Source organism: Lonchura striata, chromosome 23 (assembly GCF_050655825.1).
Source record: "Lonchura striata isolate lonStrDom1 chromosome 23, ASM5065582v1, whole genome shotgun sequence".
Taxonomy (NCBI): domain Eukaryota; kingdom Metazoa; phylum Chordata; class Aves; order Passeriformes; family Estrildidae; genus Lonchura; species Lonchura striata.
The window spans coordinates 1,444,164-1,467,834 of NC_140725.1; the positions used below are offsets into that span (position 1 = coordinate 1,444,164).

Here is a 23,671-nt window from a genome sequence, read left to right on the forward strand (position 1 = left end):
TATTCAATGCTAACTATATTTTTTAAAGGTCTGTAAAAGGAAGTTGTAAAAGTTAATTGCACAATTCCTACAGCTGGCCCCAAATATGTGGAGAATCCTGTGAAACTGCGAGCATTAGTAATGTTGTAACAATCTGCATTTCATTTACAAGAATCCTGTTAAAAACAGACACAGAACTCTTTTCAATATACACTTTAGTAACCTAAATCCTGTCAACTTCTGCCAAGAAATTTTTGGTCAATTAAAGCTCTACCAGGAGCATGGAGCAAGCCAGAAATCCGTAGGTTTTACCACAATCTTTTATTCAAAGTTTCATTTTACCACCATCTTTTATTCAAAGTTTGGTTTCATTTGCCTCATCTGAAAGACAAATAGAATTAAACAGACATGCAACATTGCCTGTGAAAAATGAAGCAGTTGTCCTTTATAGTGCAAGAGTGTAAAGCTTGATTTATTTACACATTTTAATGTGAACAGGAGAACGTTGTAGGCAGATCATATGATACATTCAGCTGTGCTCCACAGAGTTAAGTTACACATAAAATACACACTGAGGATGTTTTAAGTGCTCTGGTGCATTGAGAAGCCACACAGGGTGGAGGCCAGAGATGTCAGTTCACTCTGGGTGAAGAAGGCAGGGATGAACCCAAGGAGCTGCTCCTTCACCAAAGTGCTGGAGCAGCTCCTGGTGCTGGGAAATCCCTTCCATTTGGAGCCTGGGGCTGCTGTGCCTCGTGCAGGGTCCTGCATGAGCCCTGCACTGCTGACATTCACAGATCAGAGCGTGCTGTACAACTTAAATAATTTTTCACCCTGGAATGTGGCACAGGGCTCCTCTCCTTTAAACCTTCCTGTGCTGCTCAGCTGTAAATATTTGCTGCAATCCCAGGCATGGCCACTGTCACCTCAGACTAACAAATATTCTATGAAAAGCTCAGTGTGAGGGTGCAAAACCCTTCCTGTTTCAGCTTCTCTGGACTAGAAGGGAGGTGAGGAGTTTAATTCACTCCTGAAAGTGCCAGAAAGAGCACAGAAGCCCTTCAGTCAAGTTTAAACAAGATACTTGGTTTCTCTGGGCCCTGCTCATGCCTTTTCTTGGGCTAAAGAGCAGAAAATAACATCTTTTGGAAGACTGGGAGGAAAAAACAAGAAAGAGGAACGTGCATAAAATAAAAAACAAAACAAAACAAACAAAACCAACCCCATGTTAAGATTCCAATGTTGGACAGCAGCAGCAAACAGGAGTGAGGTGCAGTCCCTCAGTCCTACCCCAACATCAGTCATGGAGCTGAGGCCCATGGACAAGGAACACCCCAGGCTCCACTGCTGTGGTACAATGATCAAAAATATTGTGATTTATGTGCTGTAGAAACAGACACCACCTCCAGTGGAGGCCTTTGGCAGGCAAGTTTCCAGAAGCAAACAAAGGAAGATTTCCCTATGGCTGCAGGTAAAGGGAACTGTCATTATTAAGTAGAATTATTTGAGCACACAGAGACTGTGTAAATAAAACATGGTTATGTAAAGCTTTGGAGCAAGACTTGCCTTTAGGATCTTTGCAAAGAAAGGGCCAAACCCACACAATACCACAAAAGCTCAGCTCGTGGCTGGGGGCAGTTTCACTCAGAGAAGGGCTGACACCTGAGGGAGCAAGGTCAGGAGCTGGGCTCAGGAGATTTGGGGAGTTTACAGCAAAACCACCCCTGAACAGGCCAGAGAGCAGCCTGAAGGGAAGCACAGCCACCTCAGAGCAGCTCTGTCCATCTCTCAGGCCTGTGCTGAAGAGGAAAACCCAAACCAGGAGTTAGGTTTGCCACAGCTGTGCTCCTGTCACCTGCTGGGTTTAAACCCTCTGAGAACTGGGACCAGAGCACTGTCACACACAGGACCATCCTCATCTGGGTGTCAGCAGCCAAACAGGCCCCTTCTGATGAATTATTTTATATCAGCTAATTAACCACAGAGAATATTGCCATGGAACAAGTGTGTGGTGTAGCACAGCTTGTTTTCAGACTCTGTGTTCTGTGGCTGCAGAACCAATAGGTCAGAACAGGCTGATTAAATGGGAAGAGATAAGGAGAGGCAGCATTCCTGTGCCCTTCCCATTCAGCCTCCCTGCACTGCTTCATTCTGCATTGTTAATGAACAAAAGCCGCCCATAAATTCACCAACAATCGATGACCACATCCAGAGGCAGTAAATCAGTGTCACTGCACCCCAGCAAGATGAATGCTCTGGCAGCAGGAGCTCATTAACATCCTTATCTTGCTTAATCACAAACAAAGTACTGATGGTGAAAGGAAAGCTGTTATTTCTTGAGGTTTCCTAACTTCCAGTGCAGGGGATGCCACTGATAAGATCTGAATTGTGCCCAGCTGGTGAAGAAACCTGGGTACAGCCCCAGGACATCTCCCTGTGCAGGGGGAAGGTTATTTTTCTAAGCTGCACAAAAATGCCAAAGCAATCCAAAGTATGCCCAGATTGAATAAGTCTGCAGAGCTTGCAAAGCAAACAAATGCAAAGGAACAATTCTGTTGTCATTTGCAACAACAAGAACCTAGAATCATCATGTACAGGTCAGGGGAGTTGCTGGGAATTTCTGGCAGCAGGAACAGAAACTGGCCATGGTCAATTTAATTAATAAAAATAAATAAATAAATGCAGAAAGACACTGTTCCCAATCACAGATAATCCCAAACTCCCTGATATCGGGGGAATCCCTTGAAAACACACAGAACACGAGCACTATTCCTTCCAAATAAAGTACCAGGGTCCTGGAGACTCCACTTTGCAGACAGTCCAAACCACACTGAGTGGAATTAAAATTCAGTTTCCTAGCAAAACGCCCCAATTTTAGAGCAGCCAGTGCTATCAAAGTGCCAGGATAACCAGTGAATGTTGAGCTTTCTCCTCCTCAATTGACAGTTCCCCATTCTCCCCCCTCGGTGTCCATTCTCCCTCAGTATCAGCTCCTGGCCATCTCCTGGAAGCTGGAAAGACAAATATCAAACTACACAAAGCTCCATTATCCTCACAGGCCTCAATGAATGCTGGGCTGTGCAACCTGTCTCCTTAGGTCATCCACAATAGTAGACAAGTATTGTTTTTCCTTTTTTTAAAAGAAAGAAAAACAGGGAAGACCCCAGCTTACATCACCTAAACTGAGCTTTTGAACTAAGGAACTGCAACACCTTTAAGTAGCTGGGACCATTAAAGGTGGAAATTCTGCCTCAATCAGAAATAAATAAACATGATAAAGAATTTGGATTTTATCCAAATTTACACAAATTCCCCACAAAATACAGTCACATCATTCTTATTTCTCCTTGTCCTCATCCTTTATAGTGTTCCCTCTGCACCATTTAATCCAACTTGAAGCTCCTGCTATGAAATCAGAAAACTGGCAAATAATCTTTGTTCTAAGCCATATAATCCAGTGGTGCTCTAAAAACAACCCCCATCCTCAGTGCTTATGTTCAACACCAGAACAGAAGTGCCCAAAATTCGTGGTTTGAAGGGATAAAGTGTTCACTCTCACCAGTTCTGCTGCTCTAAAGACACAGCAAGTTCCAGTGTTGGTGCTTCAAAACAATTCCATTTATTGCCATGTCAGGGGAGCTCCATGATCACATCAGGATTTAGAGCCTCCCTGGAAATCTGTCACAGTCCCTGTAAATGAAAGATTAAATCCTGTCCTTCTCTCTGTGAGCAGCTCCTGAAAACTTGTCTGGAGATAAAACCACTCCCAGCAGGGCTGAAAACTGCACAGTCACTTGCACAGCATCTCTTCTCTCATCAGTTCCACAGTGCTGCACTCACAGTCCATCATTCCACACTCCCAGCCAGCAGAATTCCATGCAGAACTGGGATCTGCTTCCCACCAAGTGCTTTCAACTTCCCAACTAGAAAAAGTTGTTTATTTTAATAATCAGCCTGGAAAGTTCAGCTCGAGACGAGCTTGAAACTCTTCTCAAGGTCGGCTTTATGCTTGCTTCTATTTGAACAGGTAAATAAATAAAGGTCAAGCTCCTGACGACTCCCATCAGTCCTTGAAGGTCACTCACTCCTTCTTGCAGTGCTCCAGCACCCTGTAGGGAGGGGCACAGACTCCCTTGGAGCCGTGCTGCTCCTGCACGATGGGCAGCGTGGCTGGAGTGTAGATTTCTGGCATGCTGTCGTTGTTCTCCAGGGCACCGTAGGAGAAAGAGGCTTTCAGGTCAGGCTGCACTGCAATCCCTTTGTCGTGCATGTTCTGCATGCCTGCAGGAGCAGAGGCACAGATTAAGGACAACAGTACAATTTTCCAGCTCTCTGTTCAGCCAGGAAATGAGCAGTCCCTGAGGCTTGTCAGCTCCTCGGGTGTTAAATCAAAGACAGGGTGGGTTTGTGCTCAGCCTGGAGCAGCTGATGGAGAAATAAGCTCCCAGTGAATGAGGGATGGCTCTCAGTTATCCATCAAGTGCTGCAGATCTTTCATACAGCTCACCAAAGAGCTTAGCTGTGCTTCCCAAAGGAAATTTCTGCTCCTCTACCTCACTTCTGAGCCATCCCCAAAAATCAGTTCTTCCTGCAGCACCGAGCCCAATCCCAAGCACAGGCTCAAAGCAGTTCCATATTCCCAGATAACAACTGCCTGATCTCCCAGTCCTGAGCAGAGGCAAAGCCTGGGCCCTCCCTGGGCAGCCCAGCTCTTCAGCAGGGTGGTGAAGCCCTGCACTTTGCTTACCTGGCATAGCATCCATCGAGATGTAGGGCTCGAAGGGGACAGCCTTCTTCCTATTCCTCGTGATCAGGAAGACTCCCAGGAATGCTATGAGGCACCTGAGGGAGGAGAAAGGATCACTGAGATGCCTGGCAAGGGAGAGCACAGAATATTCCCTGTTGCTCCCTACAGAATTCAGAGCTGCAGTTCAAGCACTGCAAAGCCAGAATTCCAGGGCACTGTCCAAGCTGAGCCCCCTTGAGCAGCACTGGAACACCCCCAGCAACCAGCACAACTTCACCTTTTCTCTGTCAAAACAGGGAAAAGTTTTCATGTTAATTAATTCATTAACCTTGACTAATTGCAGGGGAAAGGAAGCATAGCAACATTTGGTTTTGCTTTGATGGAATTCCAGGGTTTAGCAGCCTGACCTTCCCAAGGCTCCCTGCAAACACACCAACAACCATGGATCTGGATTGTCACAGAGCAAGGTGCAGTTCAGAACAATGATCTCCCAATTGTCTGAGGAATTTTTTCCTGTACTTATCTAAAAGCCATTTGAGAATGTCCCCTGATTATGGAGAGCTAATTACACCAAAACATTCAGTTACACAGGAAATGTTTTACTGATCAGATCTGCATTGTGCCTTCTCCATGCTCTAAAAACTCCAGAAGTCAGACACAGTTCAGGGAAGGTGCAAAATCTGAAATAAGGTTCCCAGAGAGGGTCTATTTGGGTTATTTTACAATTCTTCCAGATTCATGAGCAGGCAGCTTGAAAATCAAGCCATATGCTCAGCACCCCAGCTGATCCCAAGGATTTAGTGATTAATTGTTGTGTAATTGTGCATTACCAAGGGCTACACGATTTTTTCCAAACACAGCACTGAGCTCTAAGGGCCATTCTCTGCTCTGACAGAGAAGTATTTTTAAAATTTTTAAAATTTGAGTCATATGAAGCAACAGTTTTCTGTCAAGGAAACCTGGAGCACTTACCCCAGTGCAAACATACAAATGTGGAGAACATCTTCACCCATGAAGTCCAGGTAAAAAGTTGCTCCTTGAAAAGAAAATAATTCATTACACCTTCCCAATTCCACCTTCAGCCAGAACCCACATTAGCCAGGATTCCTATTTTTATAGCCAGCACCTTTGTTTATTTAATGATCTGAATATAGGTGTCCTGATTTCTATTTTAACACAAATTATTGACAAATCTTTTCAAGTTTCACTACCAAAATAGTTCTGCTGGTGTCACGAACAGAGATATAATTGAACCTCTGCAGCAAAACAAGAGGGACTGTTTTGGAATGATGAAACAAAACTATAAAAAGATGCAAACTCTTGACCCCAAACAACAACGAACAGCTCCAACCTCTAGAAGTGTCCTGGGTGGCAGCAGGAAACGTGTTCTGCCTCCTGCTTTTTACATTTTTCATGTAAAGAAACTCAAGTAAAAAATAAATAACAAGGAAACATTTTACCTGCACATCTAAACACATATTAAATGAGGAACAGTCTCAAAGATAAATTCCCCTGCACTTTAAACCAAATGACAGCACTAACAGAAAATTTTAACAGTCTAATGTTAAAATGGAAAAAACAAACAAACAAACAAAAAAAAAAAAAAAAACCAAACCAAACAAAGCCAGTGCAGATAAGAGATGTCAAAAAAACATCATATTGCTGAGTATTCACCTTCTTCAGGAGGATTATTTCCCAAAATCTTTTGCCTTTTTTTTAGAAAGGTTTGTGCAGTTACCTGCTGAGATTGCTGCTGTGGTGGATAGGATGTAGCCAATGCTGGAGATCTGAGCTGAGTCATAGAGCTGGGAGGCTTGAGCTAAAAACCTGCAACACAATCACAGGCAACAGGGGCTGATTGGAAAGGATCCTTTTTTTGGAAACACCTTTCAGAAGTGAGGCATAAATTTAAGAAATTCATTATTTTTCTCAGTGAACAGCAGCAGCAAACCTCAGAATGAATAAAAAGGACAAAAGAGGGAGGTTTGTGGCTGCACTGAAATTACTGCCTCAACCTCAGGGCCAGAGTGTCCCTCATATTTTAAGAAGCCTTTTATCTGTGCTGCTACCAGCTTTTTATGTTATTGCAAGTACAAAGGGGAAAAAACCCTAAGAATAGACACATGATCAACAACACTGATGCCGCACTTTGATTTTAGCCTGTTCAGACACTGCATTTGACTGGCCACCATTTCACTCCTAAAACTGTTTAGCAAATACTTGAATGGTGGCATTAAAACCACCTGGCAGTGTCACTCTGTGGAAAAGCAAATATCCCCCAGGAAAGAATGGATAATTCTACATTTTGATAGGTATTTTGGCATGGTACCAAACAGCTCCTGACCCACAGCCCACACAGTTGCAGAGAAAGAGAGGAGTCCTTACGTGGCCTGGTAGATGGCTGTGGCAATCATGCACACCAACATGATGTAGAAGATGGGGGAGTCCAGCTGCAGGGTGCCCTGGATGGACACCAGGATCATCCCAGCCACAGCCTTCACTGTCACCACGGTCATGGAACCTGGGGGTCAGCACACTCAGCTGGGGCAGCTGCAGGAGGCTGCAAACCACCCCAGCACCCCAAAAACCTGCCCCTCCTCCTGCCAGGCCAGACAAGGCGTGCAAACTGCCCGGCTGCCCCCAGCTCTGCTCACTCCATTCCCCACAAACCCACCACAGCAACCTCCAATAAATCACTGAACCCTTCTCTATCTACACAACTGGCAGCATTTACTGGTGGTGTCAGTGTTTAAAGAATGATGGGCAGTTACAGGATGGGAGGATACAATGTTCCATTTGCTTTGGTTAATAAAGCCAAAGAAGTCTCCAAAACAAGAATCAGGAAGAACTTTCCTTTCTTTGAAAGTTGGGCCATTCAGAATTAGGGCAGTTGCTTTGTAATTCATGGAGCCTCTGAGGCACCACTGAAATCCAGCCCCAAACAGCTAAAAAAACCAAAAAAGAGTAGAAGAAAAGACACTGCAGAAACTGAAGGTGCATAAACAGCAAAAATTGAGGGCTGTGACACAGATTTCAGTGTGGCAGATTTTGCTATTAGTCATCCTTTTAAAAGTTTCATTGATTACTGCTTCTATAAAAAAAAAAAATTAAATGTGTAAATCCAAAGCCACTGCAGGATCCCACTGTGGGATATCAGAATCATCAGGGACAAGCTGGGCTGGCAGAGAATCCCTCATTTCTTGAACCATACAACAAATCTTAACAGAGCTAAGACAATCCTTGTAGGTCAAATCCTCCCTTTCATCCACTGGCTCAGCCCTCCTTACACACTGAATGCTACCCTTTGTGTGCCCAGATTCAAATTAAGAACACTAATAAATACACTGCACTTTCTGTGCTTGGCAGATCATTTGTTTGATGGGGAATAAGCCTTAAATGTTCAAAGGTCATTTGCAAAGATCCTAAAGATCAGCTTCAGGAACATTTCTGAAGGAAATGATTGCATTTCATGGCATTAATTCAATCAATATAATCCCCTGCATGCCTCTGTTTACCGTTTAAGGATCTTACAAGTCCATATCAACTTACCCAGCAAAGCCACCAGGAGGAGAATAATGACAATGTAGTTTGCATTTCTCTCCTTGTAAAAATACAGGAGCAGACAGAACACAATGATCTCCACAAGCTACAAAAGAGAGAAATGAGAATATTAGAGATGCAGAGCACATGGGGTTGGCAGTAAATGAGATTCTGAGCCAATCAAACATTAGAATAGGACAAATCAAGGGGGAATGGGGATCCCACACAATTATAGGCCAAATTCAGCATCATCTGATTCCAGTTTGAGATACTCAGCAGCTTCTTACAGAACAGAAACATGGAGCACTTTTGGTGTTGCGGATTTGTGGTAAAGCAGCTGATCAAATAGTCTTGACTGAATTTCACAGGAGAGATCTCAGTCTGTTTTCTGCAGTGAGCTTCCACAAGTGGTCCCTGGGGTAATGGCCAAGATTATCTTCATCAAAACACAAATTTAATGGGATTTTCAGTAAGAGATCTGTGGGCCCAGAGAAAGTCAGTGTGGAAAAATCCCAGATTCGGGCACCAGTAAATTTTCAGTCAAAGCCATTTAATCCTACAGAATTCAGGGAAACAAAAGGAGCTGTGCATGTGTCTGACACCTGGAAAAGCTGTCCCAGGTTAATGAGTGAACACAAGGAACACCAAAGGAAAAATAATATTGTAAATGAAAGTGTCCCCAGGAGAAAACCCCCCACCCTCCATGGCCCCTCACCATGTAGAGCAGGAATGGCCAGCTCACTAAATGCCTGGTGATGTTTTCTGCTGTCATCTTCTCATGGCTGTTGGGTCCAAATGTCACCAGCAGGTAAGTGCCAACAACTGCCAGGCCACAGCCTACGAAGGACAGCACGTAGCGCCCTTGGGCAGGCACAGGAACAGGAGAGGACAGCATTAATGAGGGAGGGGGATGCATGGAATTAATGAATTAATCCCTCAGGACCATCACTGACATGTGGATGTTCCTCTGGGTGCCATTCCTGGGGCACTGAGGGTGTGGGAGCAGTTGGTACCAGGTGGCATCTGCTACATAAATAAAGCTACAAGATCTGTGATCCTGCCCACAGCCCCTTCCCCACTTCTGCAAACACCTCCATGTTCATGGAATTCATTCCCTTGTGCCTGTGCTGCAGCTTCAGCCTGTTTCTGAATTCTGTGAGGTTCAGGGGATTTGGCACAAGCCAGGAAAAAAGACATTAGTTTGTAATAAACAATGGATGAGATGACACATTTTGTCCAGGAGGTGCTAATGAGACCTTGCCATCCCTGTAATTATAATTCCTGAGGGCCCACGCTGTGTGTGATGAGTTGTAAACACAGAAGAAAAATGAAAAGAAACTGGAACTTACTCAAAAATTCCTTGGGCTTCCATTTTTCTTTAATAAATATAATTCCTATGATTGCACTGGCTATGAGAAAAAAAAAAAAGGAGAAAGAAACAGTGAATTCTGGAGTCAGGAATCTCCCACTGGAACACACTCGGGCTCCTTCCTGCTTACCCACAACAGACACTGCACTGAGGGGCACAATCAGTGAAAGAGGAGCAAAGGCATAGGAGGAGAACACTCCCAGTTCTCCCAGCACCAGCAGCAGGAATCCACTCCACCAGGTCTTGGTTCTGAAGTAGGCCCGGGGGTCTTTGGAGCCTGCCAGCCTGATGTGGCTGTATTTCTAGGCAAGAAAACAGAAATAAAGCAGCTTTGTCACCTTTGAGTGTTTACTTCAAGGCAGGATGAGTGCTTGCTTCAGGGCACTCACCTGGAGGTTGAGGGCAATGCTGCTGACAAGATGCCCAAAAATTGCCAGAAGTGCCCCAATCAAGTTCTCCTGCAGAAACAAAGGGAACACACAATTATTACATTTAGTCAAGGAACCCAGAGGGGTTTGCACACACTGGAGGAGAGCAGACTTTTAAACCATTCCTGAATCGTGGAACAGCCTGGGTTGGAAGGGACCTTTAAAGGTCATCTGGTCCAACACCCAGCTGTCAATAAAACCTGTTTATCTTCCTCCCTTCCTGCTGATCTGGGGCAGCTCACATAAGTGCTCTGGCTGTGCTCCAGACCTGTGACCTCAGCTGGAAGATAAGACTCAACAGCCACTTTCTCCAAGAGACTTCAATTAGTTTGCAGTTTCTCAGAGAGGAGGAAGATAAGGCTAAAAAAGCCCCACGCCATCACTCATTCTTCCCTCTGAAAAACACATTTATGAGGATTTTATTGCCCTGGAATTTGACAGAGAATGGATCAGGAATCACTCTTCCCAACTATTTTCATCTTCTCCATTTGTGGTTCAGTCACTGATTCAGCCCATGTGATGAGGAAGTCCAATTATCACAGACTTTAATCTGCTTTTTGTATAAACCAGTTATTCTCAAAGTCACAGGAGACTGCTGACAGCTCCCAACCTCTTCTGCACTGGCACTCAAAGCCCAGCAACAATTCTCACGCTCTAAAGATGGAATTTGAAATAAAGAAAGGACGTAAAGCAGGCTGAGTCACAAAGGAGGTGCAGAGGAGGACTGAAGAGCCTGAGGCCACTGAATATTTGTGTGCTCCCAAAACTGCCTAAATCTCATTAAATGTCGTTAGCACTGTTCTCTCAGCCCAGTCCTTACTTGGATTGATTTGGGACAACCCAGCTCACATTCAGAAGTGAATAGGAATAAATGGACTAATCTTGATTTTCTCAAATACAGAAGAACTTCCAGATTTCAAATTCTTAGCAGCAGAACAAAAACACCTTCCTCAGAATACACAAAAAAAAAAAAAAAAAAAAAGATTCAAAAAAGATTCACCCAAACAGCTTCACTCAAAACCACCCGAGAGGCTCCCAGGGTGGCAGGAGGATGTCACTGTGTGACCACAGTGCAGAGTTCTCTGGGCTGTGACAAGCCACAGGGTCAACTTCCACAGGAGCCCAGGACTGTGATTACAAAGGAAAAGAAAAACCCCTTTTTGCTGAGATTTCCTGAGCAGAAATCCAGGGATCCAGAAGGAATTTATCTGCCCCCAGCTGGAGAACAAGGAGGAATTGCAGCCCCAGAACAAGGAGGAATTGCAGCCCCAAGTCCCAGGCAGCTGCAGCCTCTGCTGTGGGCTCACCCCCAGAAATTCAAACACCTGAACACACAGAGCAAAGCAGAACCTCTGCTCTGTCACTGCTGCGTGGCTGAGGCTGAAAAGGCACCTGTAGGAATCACGGCACCCAAACATCTCCACTTCCACACCTTCCTCCAGCTCCTCTGCTCTGCAGGCACACAATTTCTCTCTCACTAAGCGCAGGATATGACACCCCAGGAATGGCTAAACCCATTCCCTGAGCCCTTTCTGCAGAAAATAACCCCAAAGCAGCATCATTATCAGCTCATTACTGCCATCAGGACCTTCTGGGGGTGGAAACCTTCCTGCTGGGGTAGAAGCTGACCTTGTAGGAGAAGGAGTCTGTGTGTGGCTGCACAGAAACTGCTGCTGTGGCCAGCGGGAGCTGCTGGAGCTGCAGGCTGGGGCTGTTTCCTCCTTCCATTTTGGGGTTTTGCCTTTGCTTTTCAGCTTTCTTGATGCTGGAGGTTCTCTCTAAGGAAGAGATTTGGACCCTGCTGGAAGCAACGTTTGGTACCACTCCCTGCCATCCATCCGTTCCCTTGGGCAAGTTCAGGGAAGCACAAATGAGTCCTGCTGCTTCCCTTTAGATCAGCCACTGTTTCCAGCCAGTCAGTGAGGCAGCAGGGTTATGTTCCTTCAAGATGAATCTAAGGGGGGAAAAAAAAAGAAATAAAACCCAAAGAATTAGATTAAAAAAAAAAAAAAAACCAAAATCAGTGGTCCAAAACCTGCAATGGAGGATAGGCCACAGAAATGCCTCTGGAATCAAACTCAGAGCAGCACATAAAAAAGAAAAGCAGATTTTAAATATCTTCTTAGAAAGCCTTGGACAGAGATTCACAGAAGCTTTGCTTTACAAGCTCTTGTGAACTGGCTGGGCCCCAGGGGTGACACACTCAGCTGGCATTTAACAGCATTACAAAGGCTCTCAATCCTCCAAGCTCTGCTTTTCACGTCCCTCCTCCCTGAAGCTCCAGTTTGTTCGGGACCAGCGCTCCGCGACCAGCCCATCCCCAGGAGCAGAGCCCCTCCCGCAGCCCGCACTGCCCAGAGCCGCAATCCCCCGGAGCCCAGCGGGCTGGAGGCGTCCGGAGGGCACCGCACGAGCTCCCCGTAGCACCCCGGGGAGCAGCACCGGCCCTGCCCTGCCCGGAGCGGATCCCCGGCCGGGACCGTCCCGGGCTCGCTCAGCATCCCCGGCCCGAGCCGCGCACACCGCCCGTGCTGCGGCACCCACCCCGGGCAGGCAGAGCGCCCGCACACCCCCGGGCCGGGACGCGGGGGGTTCCCACCGAAGCCGCCGGTGCTGCGGCCCCGCGCCCGTCCCTCCGCGCCCCGCGGGGCGGCCCCGCCGCTCACCGGCCCCGGCCCGGCCTCCAACTCCGGCTCCCGGTCGAGCGCCGCCGCTTCCTGCCCGGCGCACCCGATTGGTCCGCAGCGCTGTCAATCAAAGCCCGGCGCAAAGATGGGGGTGAGGATTGGCTGTCGCACGGAGGCGGGGTCTGGCCCAGCCTATGGGCGCAGGGCTCTGAGGGGCCGGACAGAAGAAGTCGCGTTCCGCCGCTCAGTTGGAGCAGGACGAGGCGGTCCCGCGGGCCCCGCCCGGAGCTCCGGTGCGCTCCCTGGCCCAGGGCTGCAGGGACAGCCGCGGCCCCGCGCCTTGCCCCGGTTTGCCCCGGTGGGACCCGTTCCGCCCCCCCGGTGGCGCGAACAGCAGCCGGAGCCGCCTTAAGGCTCATGCGCGAAGCGCCTCCGCCGAGCCACCTTAAGCCAGCCGCGGTGGCGCTGAGAGCTCCTCTGTGATTGGGCGCCTGCCGCAGCGCTCAGAGTAACAGGCACGGTGATTGGAGGAGCGCTGAGGCGGCTGTCGTCTCGGGCACCGGGTGTCCGCATTCCCGGTGCCGCCGAGGCCGGGCAGGCACCGGCAGGAACGGGCACGGACCGGCAGGAACGGGCGGATACAGAGCGCACACCGCCCCTGAGCAGGGTCGGGCATGTCCCCGGTGCTCCTCAGCCGCTCAGGTACCCACCCGCCGGTCCCAGCGCCGCCTCACCTGGGCGCGGCTGCGGCGTGAGGCGATTTCCGGTGGCGCCTCCGGGGCCTCACCTGAGGGCGTCACATCATCCCTCACCTCATCCCTCACCTGGGCTCCTCCCGCCCCGAGCCATCGCCCCGAGCGCCGGCTTCTCTCCATGGAGACAGCAAAGGCCGTGGCTGAGCTCTGGAGCCTCGGCCCTGCTGCACGTTCAGAGCAGAAACAAAATCCCGGCTGTGCCCTAAGTGGTGACACTGGACGTGTCTGTGGCCGATCCCCGCCTTTCCAGCTCAGGGATGTTGTGGAGCACAAGGTACCTCTGGCAGAACAGCCCCACTCGGTGCCATGTCCTGAAAATAAACTGCACTTACCACAGTGAGTGTGGAGCTGAAGGGGGAAAACCTCAACCACGCCAAGGTTTTTCACTCAAAGCACAGCCAGGGTTTGTTACTGGAGCAAATCAAGGGGTATCTGGAACGGTTTATAGCCACAGTGGGTTAGAGGAGTTCCAGGCCCAGAATTCCTCCTCTGGGGGATAAACTAGCACAAGGGAATAAGAAATGCAGTCAAATAAATTATTCATCAACAGCAATGCTTCCAAGGGTATTTTTAAATAAGCCAGGGAAATGAAATGCAGGAATGACTGCTGGTTTTCTGGTGGGAATACTGCATTAATGTTGGATTTGCCTTTCTCTTACAATCCCATTTCAAAGGAAAGCTGCTGTTGTGTTCACATGTTTCCTCCATCTCCATATTCAATGTTGTTATCCTTGCTGCTCTTCTTAGGTTTCAAGATTTTATTACAAACACCACAGGAAAGGGATCTCAAACTGGGGGAAAAAAAAATATTTAAGTCTCAATCACAGGGATTTCAGTATAACCAAGTAACAAAAATGCTTGAAGCTTATGAGGGTTTTTTTTTTGCACTGATAATGATCCTGTTCTGTGACAAGAATAACAACCAAGTTTAGATCAAGGTCATTAAATTAACTTTTTAATCACAGCTGATAATGGAAGGAGAAGTGGCAATTCAACACGAGTGGTTTAAGCCTGGAAGTGGCTCCAGGTGGATGATCTCACCTGTGCCACCTCCCTGTCTCCCACCCACCAGCCCCGGCCCTGTTTGTCCCAGGTGTTTGAGCCCTCCAGGACGCACATTCCAGCACTCGGAGCAGTTAATCCGTGTGCGGGGACACCACCAGGGGTGACGCCTCTCGGATCCCAGATTTTCAGGAATTCCACCCTCCTTCCACCAGCAGAGGGAAGCAGAAGGATGCGTTAAACCCGCAGCGCTTTCCCAGCCAACGCTCGCAGGTGCCAAGGGCCTCCTGGGCTTTCTGGATGCACCTTCCCAGCTGCTTCCTCAGCTGGGGGGGGGGAGGATGCCCTTCCACAGCCTCTCGCTGTCTGGGGACTGCGTGCTAACCCCAGAACTCCCAAAATTACGTACAGGAAGGATTTCTGAAACTCGGTACCGGGTATGCAAAGTAGGTAAATCAAGGAAATGTTTGGCATCTTCCCCTCTTTCTTCTCCTGCCTTTAGCATCTTCTCTTTCTTCTTTTTCCTTTGATCTCTTGCTCCTTGCTTGTCTCTCCCATCTCAGTGATATCAGGAGTGCATTATCTCAGGGTTGAATAACAGCAATCAAGGATGTAAAGGACCAAAAAAAAAAAAAAAAAAGATGAGGGAAAAATTACCAAGGTGGAGAAGTTGCTTAAAGACTTTCTGTAGGCGCCATCAGTCTGCCTGGTCAGCTTCCAGCAGAGCCAGCTGACCTGATGCTGAGCTGTGACTAAAGCAGAGCAGAGTCTGCAGGGAGCTTCTCAAAGCACTCCCTTCCCTTTGAGAATTTCCTGCTTGAAGGGCAGAGTGGGCAGGAGGCCAAACCACAAACTACACAAGGGCTTGGCTGCTTCTCTCCTAGGCTTTATCCCTGGAGAGGAGTTCCTGCAGCAGGTCAGGAGGGGAGGCACTGTACCCATCAACACCAGACCTTCTGGGGGCTGCTGACTGGGTTTTCCCCACCTGAAGGACTTGGCTGTGTCCCCCTCAGCCATTCTGGAGCACATTCCTTGAGTCAGGGATAAATGCCAGGACAGGAAGTTACCTGCTTGTAATTTAAGCAGTGGAGAGAGTTTATTTGCCTCTCAGTGCCTGACCTAGAACACCCAGCAGGTGACTTGACCCACTTGTGTCACTCTGCCAGTTCACCCCTGCCTGCACGACCCAGCCACTGGGGCTGGGAGCTGCTGGGTGTCCCTGGCATCACCCAAACACAATTCCTGGCACTCTGAGGTGTGCGGGAGCTGAATCTCCAAGACTGTGGGGGTGCCTGATCTCCAGTTACCCCCAGCAGCACCGGGGTGATGACGGATGTGCCAAGCCCAGAGCTGGATGCACAGGAGGGGAGAAGGGCTCTGGAGCCTTTCCCCTGAACGTGTTGCCCAGCAGGAGCTGCTCTTGCTGGGCAGGGATTGCATCCAGCCCTTCAGGCTGGGCAGCAGCAGCCAAGCCTGGCAGCACCAGGGCAGAAGGAGCTTGCGGATGCAGTTTTTTATCAGTTCCTCTGGAAACCTGCTGTGATTTTAATAACCAGCCCCAGCAGAATTGGGCAGGTCCTGCTTCCCTCAGCACAACCCCGCTGGCCACGGAGCACAGGCTGGACAACCTCAAGCACATGGCAGGGCCACGTGGAGATGGACCCCATGGCCAGAGCAGTGCAGGCTCTCTTCTTCTGGTTCTGGTTGTTGATAAGGAGCAGCTGGCTCAGGATCCCTGCTCCCTGCAGATGAACCCTCAGACCTCATCTCCAGAATTCTCCCGTAATTTTGGAGCGGCCCAAGTCAGAGCAGCTCAGCTGAAATTCACAGAGTTGCATCACACACCTCACATTTTGGTCTGTCCTGAAGTGTTTTCTTACAAAGAAAAAGAAGTGGAAAAGATGATTTGTGCTCAGCTGCTTGATAACTTGGGGCATTTTTACAGGAAAGGCTGAATCCACCAGAAGACTGATTTCTTGGGGTCTGATTCCTTGCAAAGCTCTCCCAGCTTTCATAGAATAGCCTGTATTTGGGGTTTGTTATTTTTAGCACCATAGTAGCATGGTTCCACTTGTCTGTGCATGCACCAGGAACAGCTCAGCTGAGGGAAGAAAACGGAGCAGGAGGAGTTCCCCATGATCTCACTGTAAATCAGCACCTTCTGCAGCAGCCAGCACGGCCTGCCCACTCCCTGCCACTCTTCCCCTCAGCCTTTTGTAAGGCCAAGCAGAGCAGGAGCCTCCATTCCTCTCCCAGCCATCCCTGGTTGTTCCTTGAGGGCTTTGAGTCATTCCAGGGTTGCTGCTGTTGTGGCCAAGCACAGGTTCCATCTGGATGGGGTTTTTAATCAGCCCTTGCCTCCTCCATTCCCCCTCTTTGAGGCTGGCTCCTTCCCTGCTCCTGCCAAACACAGTTAAATCCCTTCATCCTCATGTCTGTATGTGCAATTGTGCCCCAACTGCTTCATTTGCCCTTCAGCTGCCCATTGCCTCATTCTTCAATCCCAGGCCTTCCCCTGTTCTCTGCCTCCTGTGCCATTCAGGGAGGGGACATCAGATCACTGCCAAAATCCAGCTCTCAAGTCACCAGAACAGGAACCAAGGCGCCTCCAGAGTGTTTTCCATTGGTAACTGGCAGACAAGACAATTAATGAAGTTCACACAGTGTTCCTAAAGACCAGGAACTTCAGCTCTCCCCATCCTACACACTGGAATAATTTTACATTTGTGTTAATATAAAGCTGTTTCTTTTATCTTCTAGAGTCCCAGACCTTCCAGTTCCCACTGGCAGAGGTAGGACATGAAGGGCATTCAGCCCTTCTTGGGACCACATCTGAAAAGCTGGAGGGATCACGTACAACACAGGCAGGGCTGGATTTATTTGGCTCTATAAATAGAATCCTGCCCAGTCCTCTTTTTGAAAAGCCCAGGAAAAGAAGGGAGGCAGGAAAGGTGTGGTACTGCAAATAAAGCATTCGGCCCACATGCTGCATTAATTAAGCCCAGCTCAGAACTTACAGGTGGGATTTTAGATGTACTGTGGCTCCCAGTCTATACAAATTGCCCTGTGCACAGCAGAGAAATTTGATCTTCCTCATCCCCAGAATCACTCAGCTTTCCATGCAACAGGACGCTTGCATTAAAGGATTAAAATTTTGAAACTCTGAAAGCACCTACCTCGATGTACAGTTAAAATTAAAGCATGAAATTTGTGTGACTTGGAAAGCAAAACAGGAAATACAGTAATACCAGCGCTGGTGCTGCTGGAATGGTGGGTTTGGTTCTGGCCACCCTAACTCTAAAACAGGCACTGGCAGGTGACAGCTGGTGGCACTGCTGGGCTCAGGGGGTGCAGGGTCACTCCTGGTGGCACTGCTGAGGAGCTGTGCCAGTTCCTCCAGCTCAGCACCTACCTTCAGGTTGAGTTCCTCAAGTCCTGCTGATTCACCCTTGTGCAAGTCACTTAACTGTTCTGTGCCTGCTGCCCAGCCCTGCAGGTGCCCAGGCTGCACGGGGTGTTGTAAGCCTTCATCCACAGGAATTCAGGGTGTTTTGAGATGTGGGAGCTGTTAACAGAGCACCGAGTGTCATTAACCATTATCAGATGGTTTATAATAACATACACACACCTCCTGGGCTGCTTTGTCCCTTTTGTGGCATCTTGCTGTAGCTGGGATTGCTTTGTGATTGTTTTGTTATTTCTAGAGGGAGTTTTTGAGTTTTTCCCCAGTTTTGAGCCATTCCCCAGTGAGTTGTCCCCTCTCAGAGTGCTCCTAGAGCAGCCCCATGCCCTGTGCTGAGGCAGACTGCAGAATATGTGATGACTTCGCAGAGCCGCTTAACACCGAGTGAACACACAACCTAATCAGCTTAATAAGCTGCCACTCATCAGCTGAGACACCTTAACTGGCTGCACGCACGCTCCTGAAGCAATTCATGCTTTTATAGTCACTTGGTGGTGTTTCTACATCACCAGAGGTGTTTTCCCTCCCAGTTTGGGCGGGCAGAGAGCGCGCGGAGCGGTCGCGGGGCTCAGCTGCCGCCATCCTGCTCACTCACACAGCCCCTGCGCTGGGGCTCCGAGCTCTGCTGCAGTGACTCAGGCCGAGCACCTGCCCCAGCATGCTCTCTGTTGATTAAACTGGTTTGCAGGCCATAATTATTTTCTCTATCATGGTATAATGGCTCCGCATCGTATTAATTTTAACATTGTAAGAATTTGCTTCTGGGAACGGCCTTCTTGAATTAATCACTGACTCATGATTTACTGGGGGAGATAATATCTAACCTACAAGAGGCAGAACAGGAAACTATCTATTTAAAAGATGGCAGTGGCTGATAATTTATGACTATAGACAAAGAGATATCTCAAAAAGAAGGTGGACAGATCCTCCAGTTTCGTGGTCGCTGCTCTCACTCAGCAAAAAGGAACTTTTGTGTAGTCAATGGAAGATCTGTTTTTGAGTGACAGATTAAAACTGAGGGGGGAAAAAGGAGTGAGAAACAAGGAAAAGGTGTCCAAACTGACCTCAAAGCCATCCTCAGCTCTGGGACCAAACCCTGTGTTACAACAAAGGCAGTTCAACATCTCAGCATTTCACCAGCTTGCCATAGGAAACAAGGGGGGAAAAAAATAGAAAAGCATAATCTTTTTGTGTTGGAGTCTGTAATGCAGGGGTTTTCTTGCCCCTCTCCTCTCCAGCTTGAACTGAACACTCCCTCATCACTTAGTGAGGCCTGGCCATCAGATGCTTCCTCTCATCACAGCCATTAGAAAAGTCAAATAAAAGTTTAAATCCCAGAGGAGGTTGCAGGAGCTAAAGCTTCATCCTGGCAATCTGAAGGATTTTGTCCCATGTCACTGTGATCTGTTCTGTGATTTGGGGTAACTCACACAACCCTTGGCACCACAGATTCCTGAAATTCCCTCTCCTGGAATTCTGGGGCCTTGAACAAAATCGGACATGTGGAGGTGATGGAGGATTGTGGACACAACAGCCACACACAGAGACATTTCCTGCCAGAGTGTCAAGTCCTGGGCAGTCACAGAGAGCTCTTCCTACCCTTGGGAAGCTCTCTCAGATTTTGGTGTGAGTGCTGCTGGCAGCTGTAACCACTCACAGGAGACATCTGGCTTTGAAATGTGGGTTTGCCTTTGTTGGTCATCACTCACAGGTAAAGGCAATTCAAAGACATCCCCAAGCCCTTTTTCCTTCTGAAACTCACCATTTCTGCAAGCAAAGCAACGCCACTTTTGCCCTGGCAGTGTTTGTGGCCCAAACCACAAGAGGAGTTAATTTGGAAAAGTTTGGGAAATGGCTTTCTCCACGTCTGTGAGCCTGGAGCTGGGGGGGAGGACGGTGCTGCTGACCTTGGCTCTGCTCCCCCATGGAGCACCTTCACACACAGATCAGAGCTCCTTAGGGCATGTTGGGCTGAAGTGTCACAGGACACTTCCATGAGCTCTGGGAAGGTACCTTTGAGCCTCTGCTGGGAGAACAATCCAGAACCCCCCTGGGACTTTGGAGTAGCTGTAAGGAATAACCAGAACACCTCACAACACTGGAAATGCCACAGGCTGCAGGAGAAGCCACACTAGTGCATAATGCACCAAGCTTCAAGAGATCTCCTGGCCCTTTGCCTGCTGAGGGTGAGACCTGGGCTGAGGGCACAGAGTTTATCTGGCAGCTGCCACCAGCTGGGAGCTGTCCTGTTTGATTCCCTGTAATTGCTAATGGTTCCTGAGCTCAGGACTGAGTTCAGTGTTGCCTTATCAGTGTCCCTGGAAATCAGCTCTGCCCAGCACTTTTCCAATCCAGCAGCAGCTTCCCCACATGGCCCTGTCACACCGGTTCTTTCCTTTCTCACATTCCCTGCTGGATGCACTCTCCTTCCTCAGTGCCTGGGCTGGTATTTACATCCCTTTCCTGTTTGTAGGTCATCCCAACATGGATTTCCTCACCAAGGGAATAACATCTTCCTTCCAGTCAAGACCTTCCCACCTAACAAGGATCAAGGAATTTGCTCCAGATTCATTCCAGAGGCTGCAGCCTCAGCCACACAAACCTACCAGGGAAGCAAAGAAAACTCCTTCCAGGTGAGTGCAGCCTGGAAGACACATCAGTGCCATGGGATACATGAAAATCCATCACAGGAGGGTGATCCCAGAGTGTCCTGGTCCAACGGGGATGGCTGTTGTCCCCAGGAAGTGGCTGGGAGGTGGGAGTGCCTGGAAGGGCAGTGTGGGTTGGGAACAGCCTGGAGCAGTGGATCAGGGGCCCTTTATCAGCTGATCTCCCAGACATTTACAAACAGTAATTAAACCTACACCACCCTGGGATGTGGGGGCCACTTCTTATCCATGGAGCAAGAAGCCAGAGCACACCTGACCTGGAGAGATTCCTCATATCCCGAGCAGAGGCTTTAGGCTGGGCTGGTTTTGTGCCTGAACACTCCCCAGAGGAACACTGAGGATAAAGACCCAAATGTGGGGACCCCGGGGCAGGAATGGTGAGGGACACTCATGTCTGCACAGCCTCCCAAGGCAGCTGAGGGATAAAAGCTGGCCATTTCCCCAGCCCCTGCTGGAGAGAGGCTTGTAAAAGTGCTCCCTGGAAGCCAGAACTGCCATTCCCAGGTATTCCATCCTGCCACCACTTCAGAGGGATGAAAAGGCATGAACAGAAACTCCCTTCTCCCAAGCCCTCCCACCCCTTGGGATCCTCATGGGAAGATAAATAATTCTATCAGCAGATCATTCAAAAACATTTATTGTCACCATGAAGTGACGTTTCAGGCCTGAGATTAAGATCATCAATAAATTCCTGACCCTGGAAAAGAATGAGCCCATGAGAAAGCCCAGGGCTCTCCTTACTCAACAGGGAAATCTTTACTACATCTCTCAGCAGCTGGATTTTCTATCAGGGCTTTGGGGAAAAGGAAGCTGGAAGGGAAGCAATGCCAGAAGGGATTTGATAAGGACAGAGGGCTGGAGGAAAGGGCAAATTAAATATGAGGAGGGAAGATCCCCAGCCTGTTATCAGAAAACACACAAACACTCCACACCCAGCTGCCGGGGTTAGAGCCGGCTCCCAATGCTGTCCCAGGCAGTGGGAGAGCAGGAGGGACTCTCAGCTGGGGTCCTTGGGCATCCCTGTCCTGTTCCAGCACTGCCTGGAGGGGGGAGCAGCCAGCTCTCTGCAAGGCTGGACCATGGCAAATCCATGCATTTTACAATAACCATCACAGGCTGTCCATAGCACTCCTTTCCCAAAGCACTTCATTTCCCCAAGATTTAGGTTTAGAAGGATTAAACACCACCCTGAGGGCCACACAGCAGCTCTGGAGTCCTCACTTACCAGCTCCTTGTCCAGCTTGGCTGATTCATATTTTACAATATTATTTTTAAAGGTAAGGTTGAAAAAAATAAAAGCATGTTTGCAGTGTAAAGGCCATTAAAGCATCACTGACTGTCAGGGCTTTGGACAAACAGGTTCTGTGAGTTCTGTGTGTGTAAAACTCACATCACTGAGTGTTGGTACAACACATTCCAGCTGCAGAATTCCTCTCTTCGATGGGAAGAGGGGAGCAGTTGCAGGGGACACGGTGGGGGCACAGAGCAGCATCAGAACCCCCAGCACCCCTTTGCTCTGGCTTCACCAGAAAACTGAGTGAAAATGGGAGAAGAAACACATCCTGTGGCTTGGAATCAGGAAAAGCCTGGGGAAGCAGGACCCACCTCAGAGAGGAATGGGTTAAACACAGCCCCTGGCAGAGCAGTGGGCAGCTGCAGAGCTGGAAGCCGACCCTGACAGCAGCACTGCTAAGACAGAGGCAGATGCAGCCACAAACCCATCTCTGGTCAGTTCTTCCCTGCCTGGATCCCTGCCCAGCTCATCCCAGGGTGGAGCTGTGGGATCCTGTCGGATCCCTCAGTGCCCGTTGGCTCGTTGTTGCCAGGCACAGCTAACATGATTTTTTCAGTTGATAACACTCACATCTTGCCCTGTTTATCCCTTCTAAGATCCCCAGGTCCTTCTGGGAGGTTTTGAATTGCTGGGAGAGCAGACAGGAGCCTGCTTTTCATCTGTCCTTTATGCCAAGTGGATCAGAAACCCTGCAATGCCACACCAGTGCATGAACACACAGAGCTGCTCTGGGCTGTGCCCCAGAGAACAGAGCCACAGGGAGGCAAAATCACAATTCAGGGGCTGACACAGAGCAGCAGCTTTACCAAAGACTGGTTATTCAGCAGTTCATGCCTGGGCTGCCTCAGTATTCCCAGGACTCCCAGCCAAAAGTGCAGCCAGGACAGCCCTCAGCTCGCTGAGGTAAATCCCAGGTCTGTGCACCTCGACTGTGAGCACTGAGCTCTGATTCTGTGGCCACCTTCCAGCTGATGATTCCAGGATTCCCACACATCTGGGGGTTCTAGTGCCCAACTCATCCAAAATGTAATTCTATAAATCCAAGGCGCTACCTGGGGAAATAAATGAGAGCTGGTTTATTAAAGCTTTGCACACTTATAAACAGATGCAGGCAGGGTTTGACTCCCCTGACTTTAATCCTCTCCTCCCATGCCCAGCACAGCACCAGGGCACCTCCGGACACGGCGTGTGGGTGTCACAACAAAACACAGGATGCTGTTTTTCCTTCACAGCCCTGCAGAGCCACACCACACACCGAGCTCCTCAGCTGCCTGCCTGATGATGCAAGCAGTGAATAAGCACGAATAAAGACACAGAAACTGGGTGTTGTTTGTAGAAGTGAGGAGCAGAGCCCTCCACCCAGCACTGGGGATACCAGAGTTCTTGCACAACTCTGCTCTCAGCCTGCTGCTCCTTTTTATGCATCTCTGTCTCTGTGGGCACTTTTTCACCAGGAGGGGAAGTTTTCCTTCCTCCCCAACTGGGATGCCAGAGTGGCATTCCTGAGTCAGGGTTTCCCTCAGACTCTGCACACCACGAGCAGGCCTGTGCTGGCCTGCCAGAGCTGGCTCACGGGCAGCTAATTAGTGCTACTCTGTTCTAAGAATTGGACGATGATCATTAACTCAAATTGGTTTGAAAGCTTCCAGTTTTGTAGATGTTGAGTAATTAAAACAAGCATTGGGCTTCTCTGTGTTTTGCTGAGAGCTCCCAGTGCTGGAAGCCAGGGAATCAGTCCTGGCCAGGGTGGGAACAAGGGAGAAGGGCAGAGGGCAGATGCTGCTGGCCCAGGGACGGG

General features: G+C 48.9%; 1 protein-coding gene and 1 long non-coding RNA gene across 5 annotated transcripts; one reads left to right on the top strand and one right to left on the bottom strand.

Annotated features, from left to right (window-relative positions):
- Window positions 1–281: 281 nt before the first annotated feature.
- Window positions 282–13,243, bottom strand: NIPAL3 (NIPA like domain containing 3). Of its 3 annotated transcripts, none has more exons than XM_085559584.1 (12): window positions 12,730–13,243; window positions 11,693–12,017; window positions 10,025–10,093; window positions 9,766–9,937; window positions 9,616–9,675; window positions 8,982–9,127; window positions 8,276–8,372; window positions 7,112–7,247; window positions 6,465–6,553; window positions 5,699–5,762; window positions 4,727–4,821; window positions 282–4,260 (listed from the first exon to the last, which is right to left on the bottom strand). In XM_085559584.1, the coding sequence occupies exons 2-12, from the start codon at window positions 11,789–11,791 to the stop codon at window positions 4,061–4,063; spliced, it is 1,227 nt and encodes a 408-aa protein (XP_085415710.1). In that variant the 5' UTR covers window positions 11,792–12,017; window positions 12,730–13,243; the 3' UTR covers window positions 282–4,060. The 3 variants fall into 3 exon arrangements, with proteins under 3 accessions (XP_085415710.1, XP_085415712.1, XP_085415711.1); XM_085559586.1 differs by having other exon boundaries at window positions 3,576–4,260; window positions 12,663–12,766; XM_085559585.1 differs by having other exon boundaries at window positions 3,576–4,260; window positions 12,608–12,739.
- Window positions 13,243–23,316, top strand: LOC146765516 (uncharacterized). Of its 2 annotated transcripts, XR_014949905.1 has the most exons (3): window positions 13,243–13,392; window positions 20,384–20,543; window positions 23,106–23,316. It is a non-coding gene; the product is annotated as an uncharacterized LOC146765516 (long non-coding RNA). The 2 variants fall into 2 exon arrangements; XR_014949906.1 differs by lacking the exons at window positions 13,243–13,392; window positions 23,106–23,316 and adding an exon at window positions 13,583–13,719 and having other exon boundaries at window positions 20,384–20,521.
- The last annotated feature ends 355 nt before the right edge of the window (window positions 23,317–23,671 follow it).

Bases quoted from the DNA above. Each gene is read 5' to 3' on its own strand.
- NIPAL3 (XM_085559584.1), bottom strand. From the start codon at position 11,791: ATGGAAGGAGGAAACAGCCCCAGCCTGCAGCTCCAGCAGCTCCCGCTG. The intron at 9,938-10,024 runs GTGAGTGCCCTG...TTTCTTGCCTAG, and splicing joins GCATTGCCCTCAACCTCCAG to AAATACAGCCACATCAGGCT. The intron at 4,261-4,726 runs GTAAGCAAAGTG...CTGCTCCTGCAG, and splicing joins CTCGATGGATGCTATGCCAG to GCATGCAGAACATGCACGAC.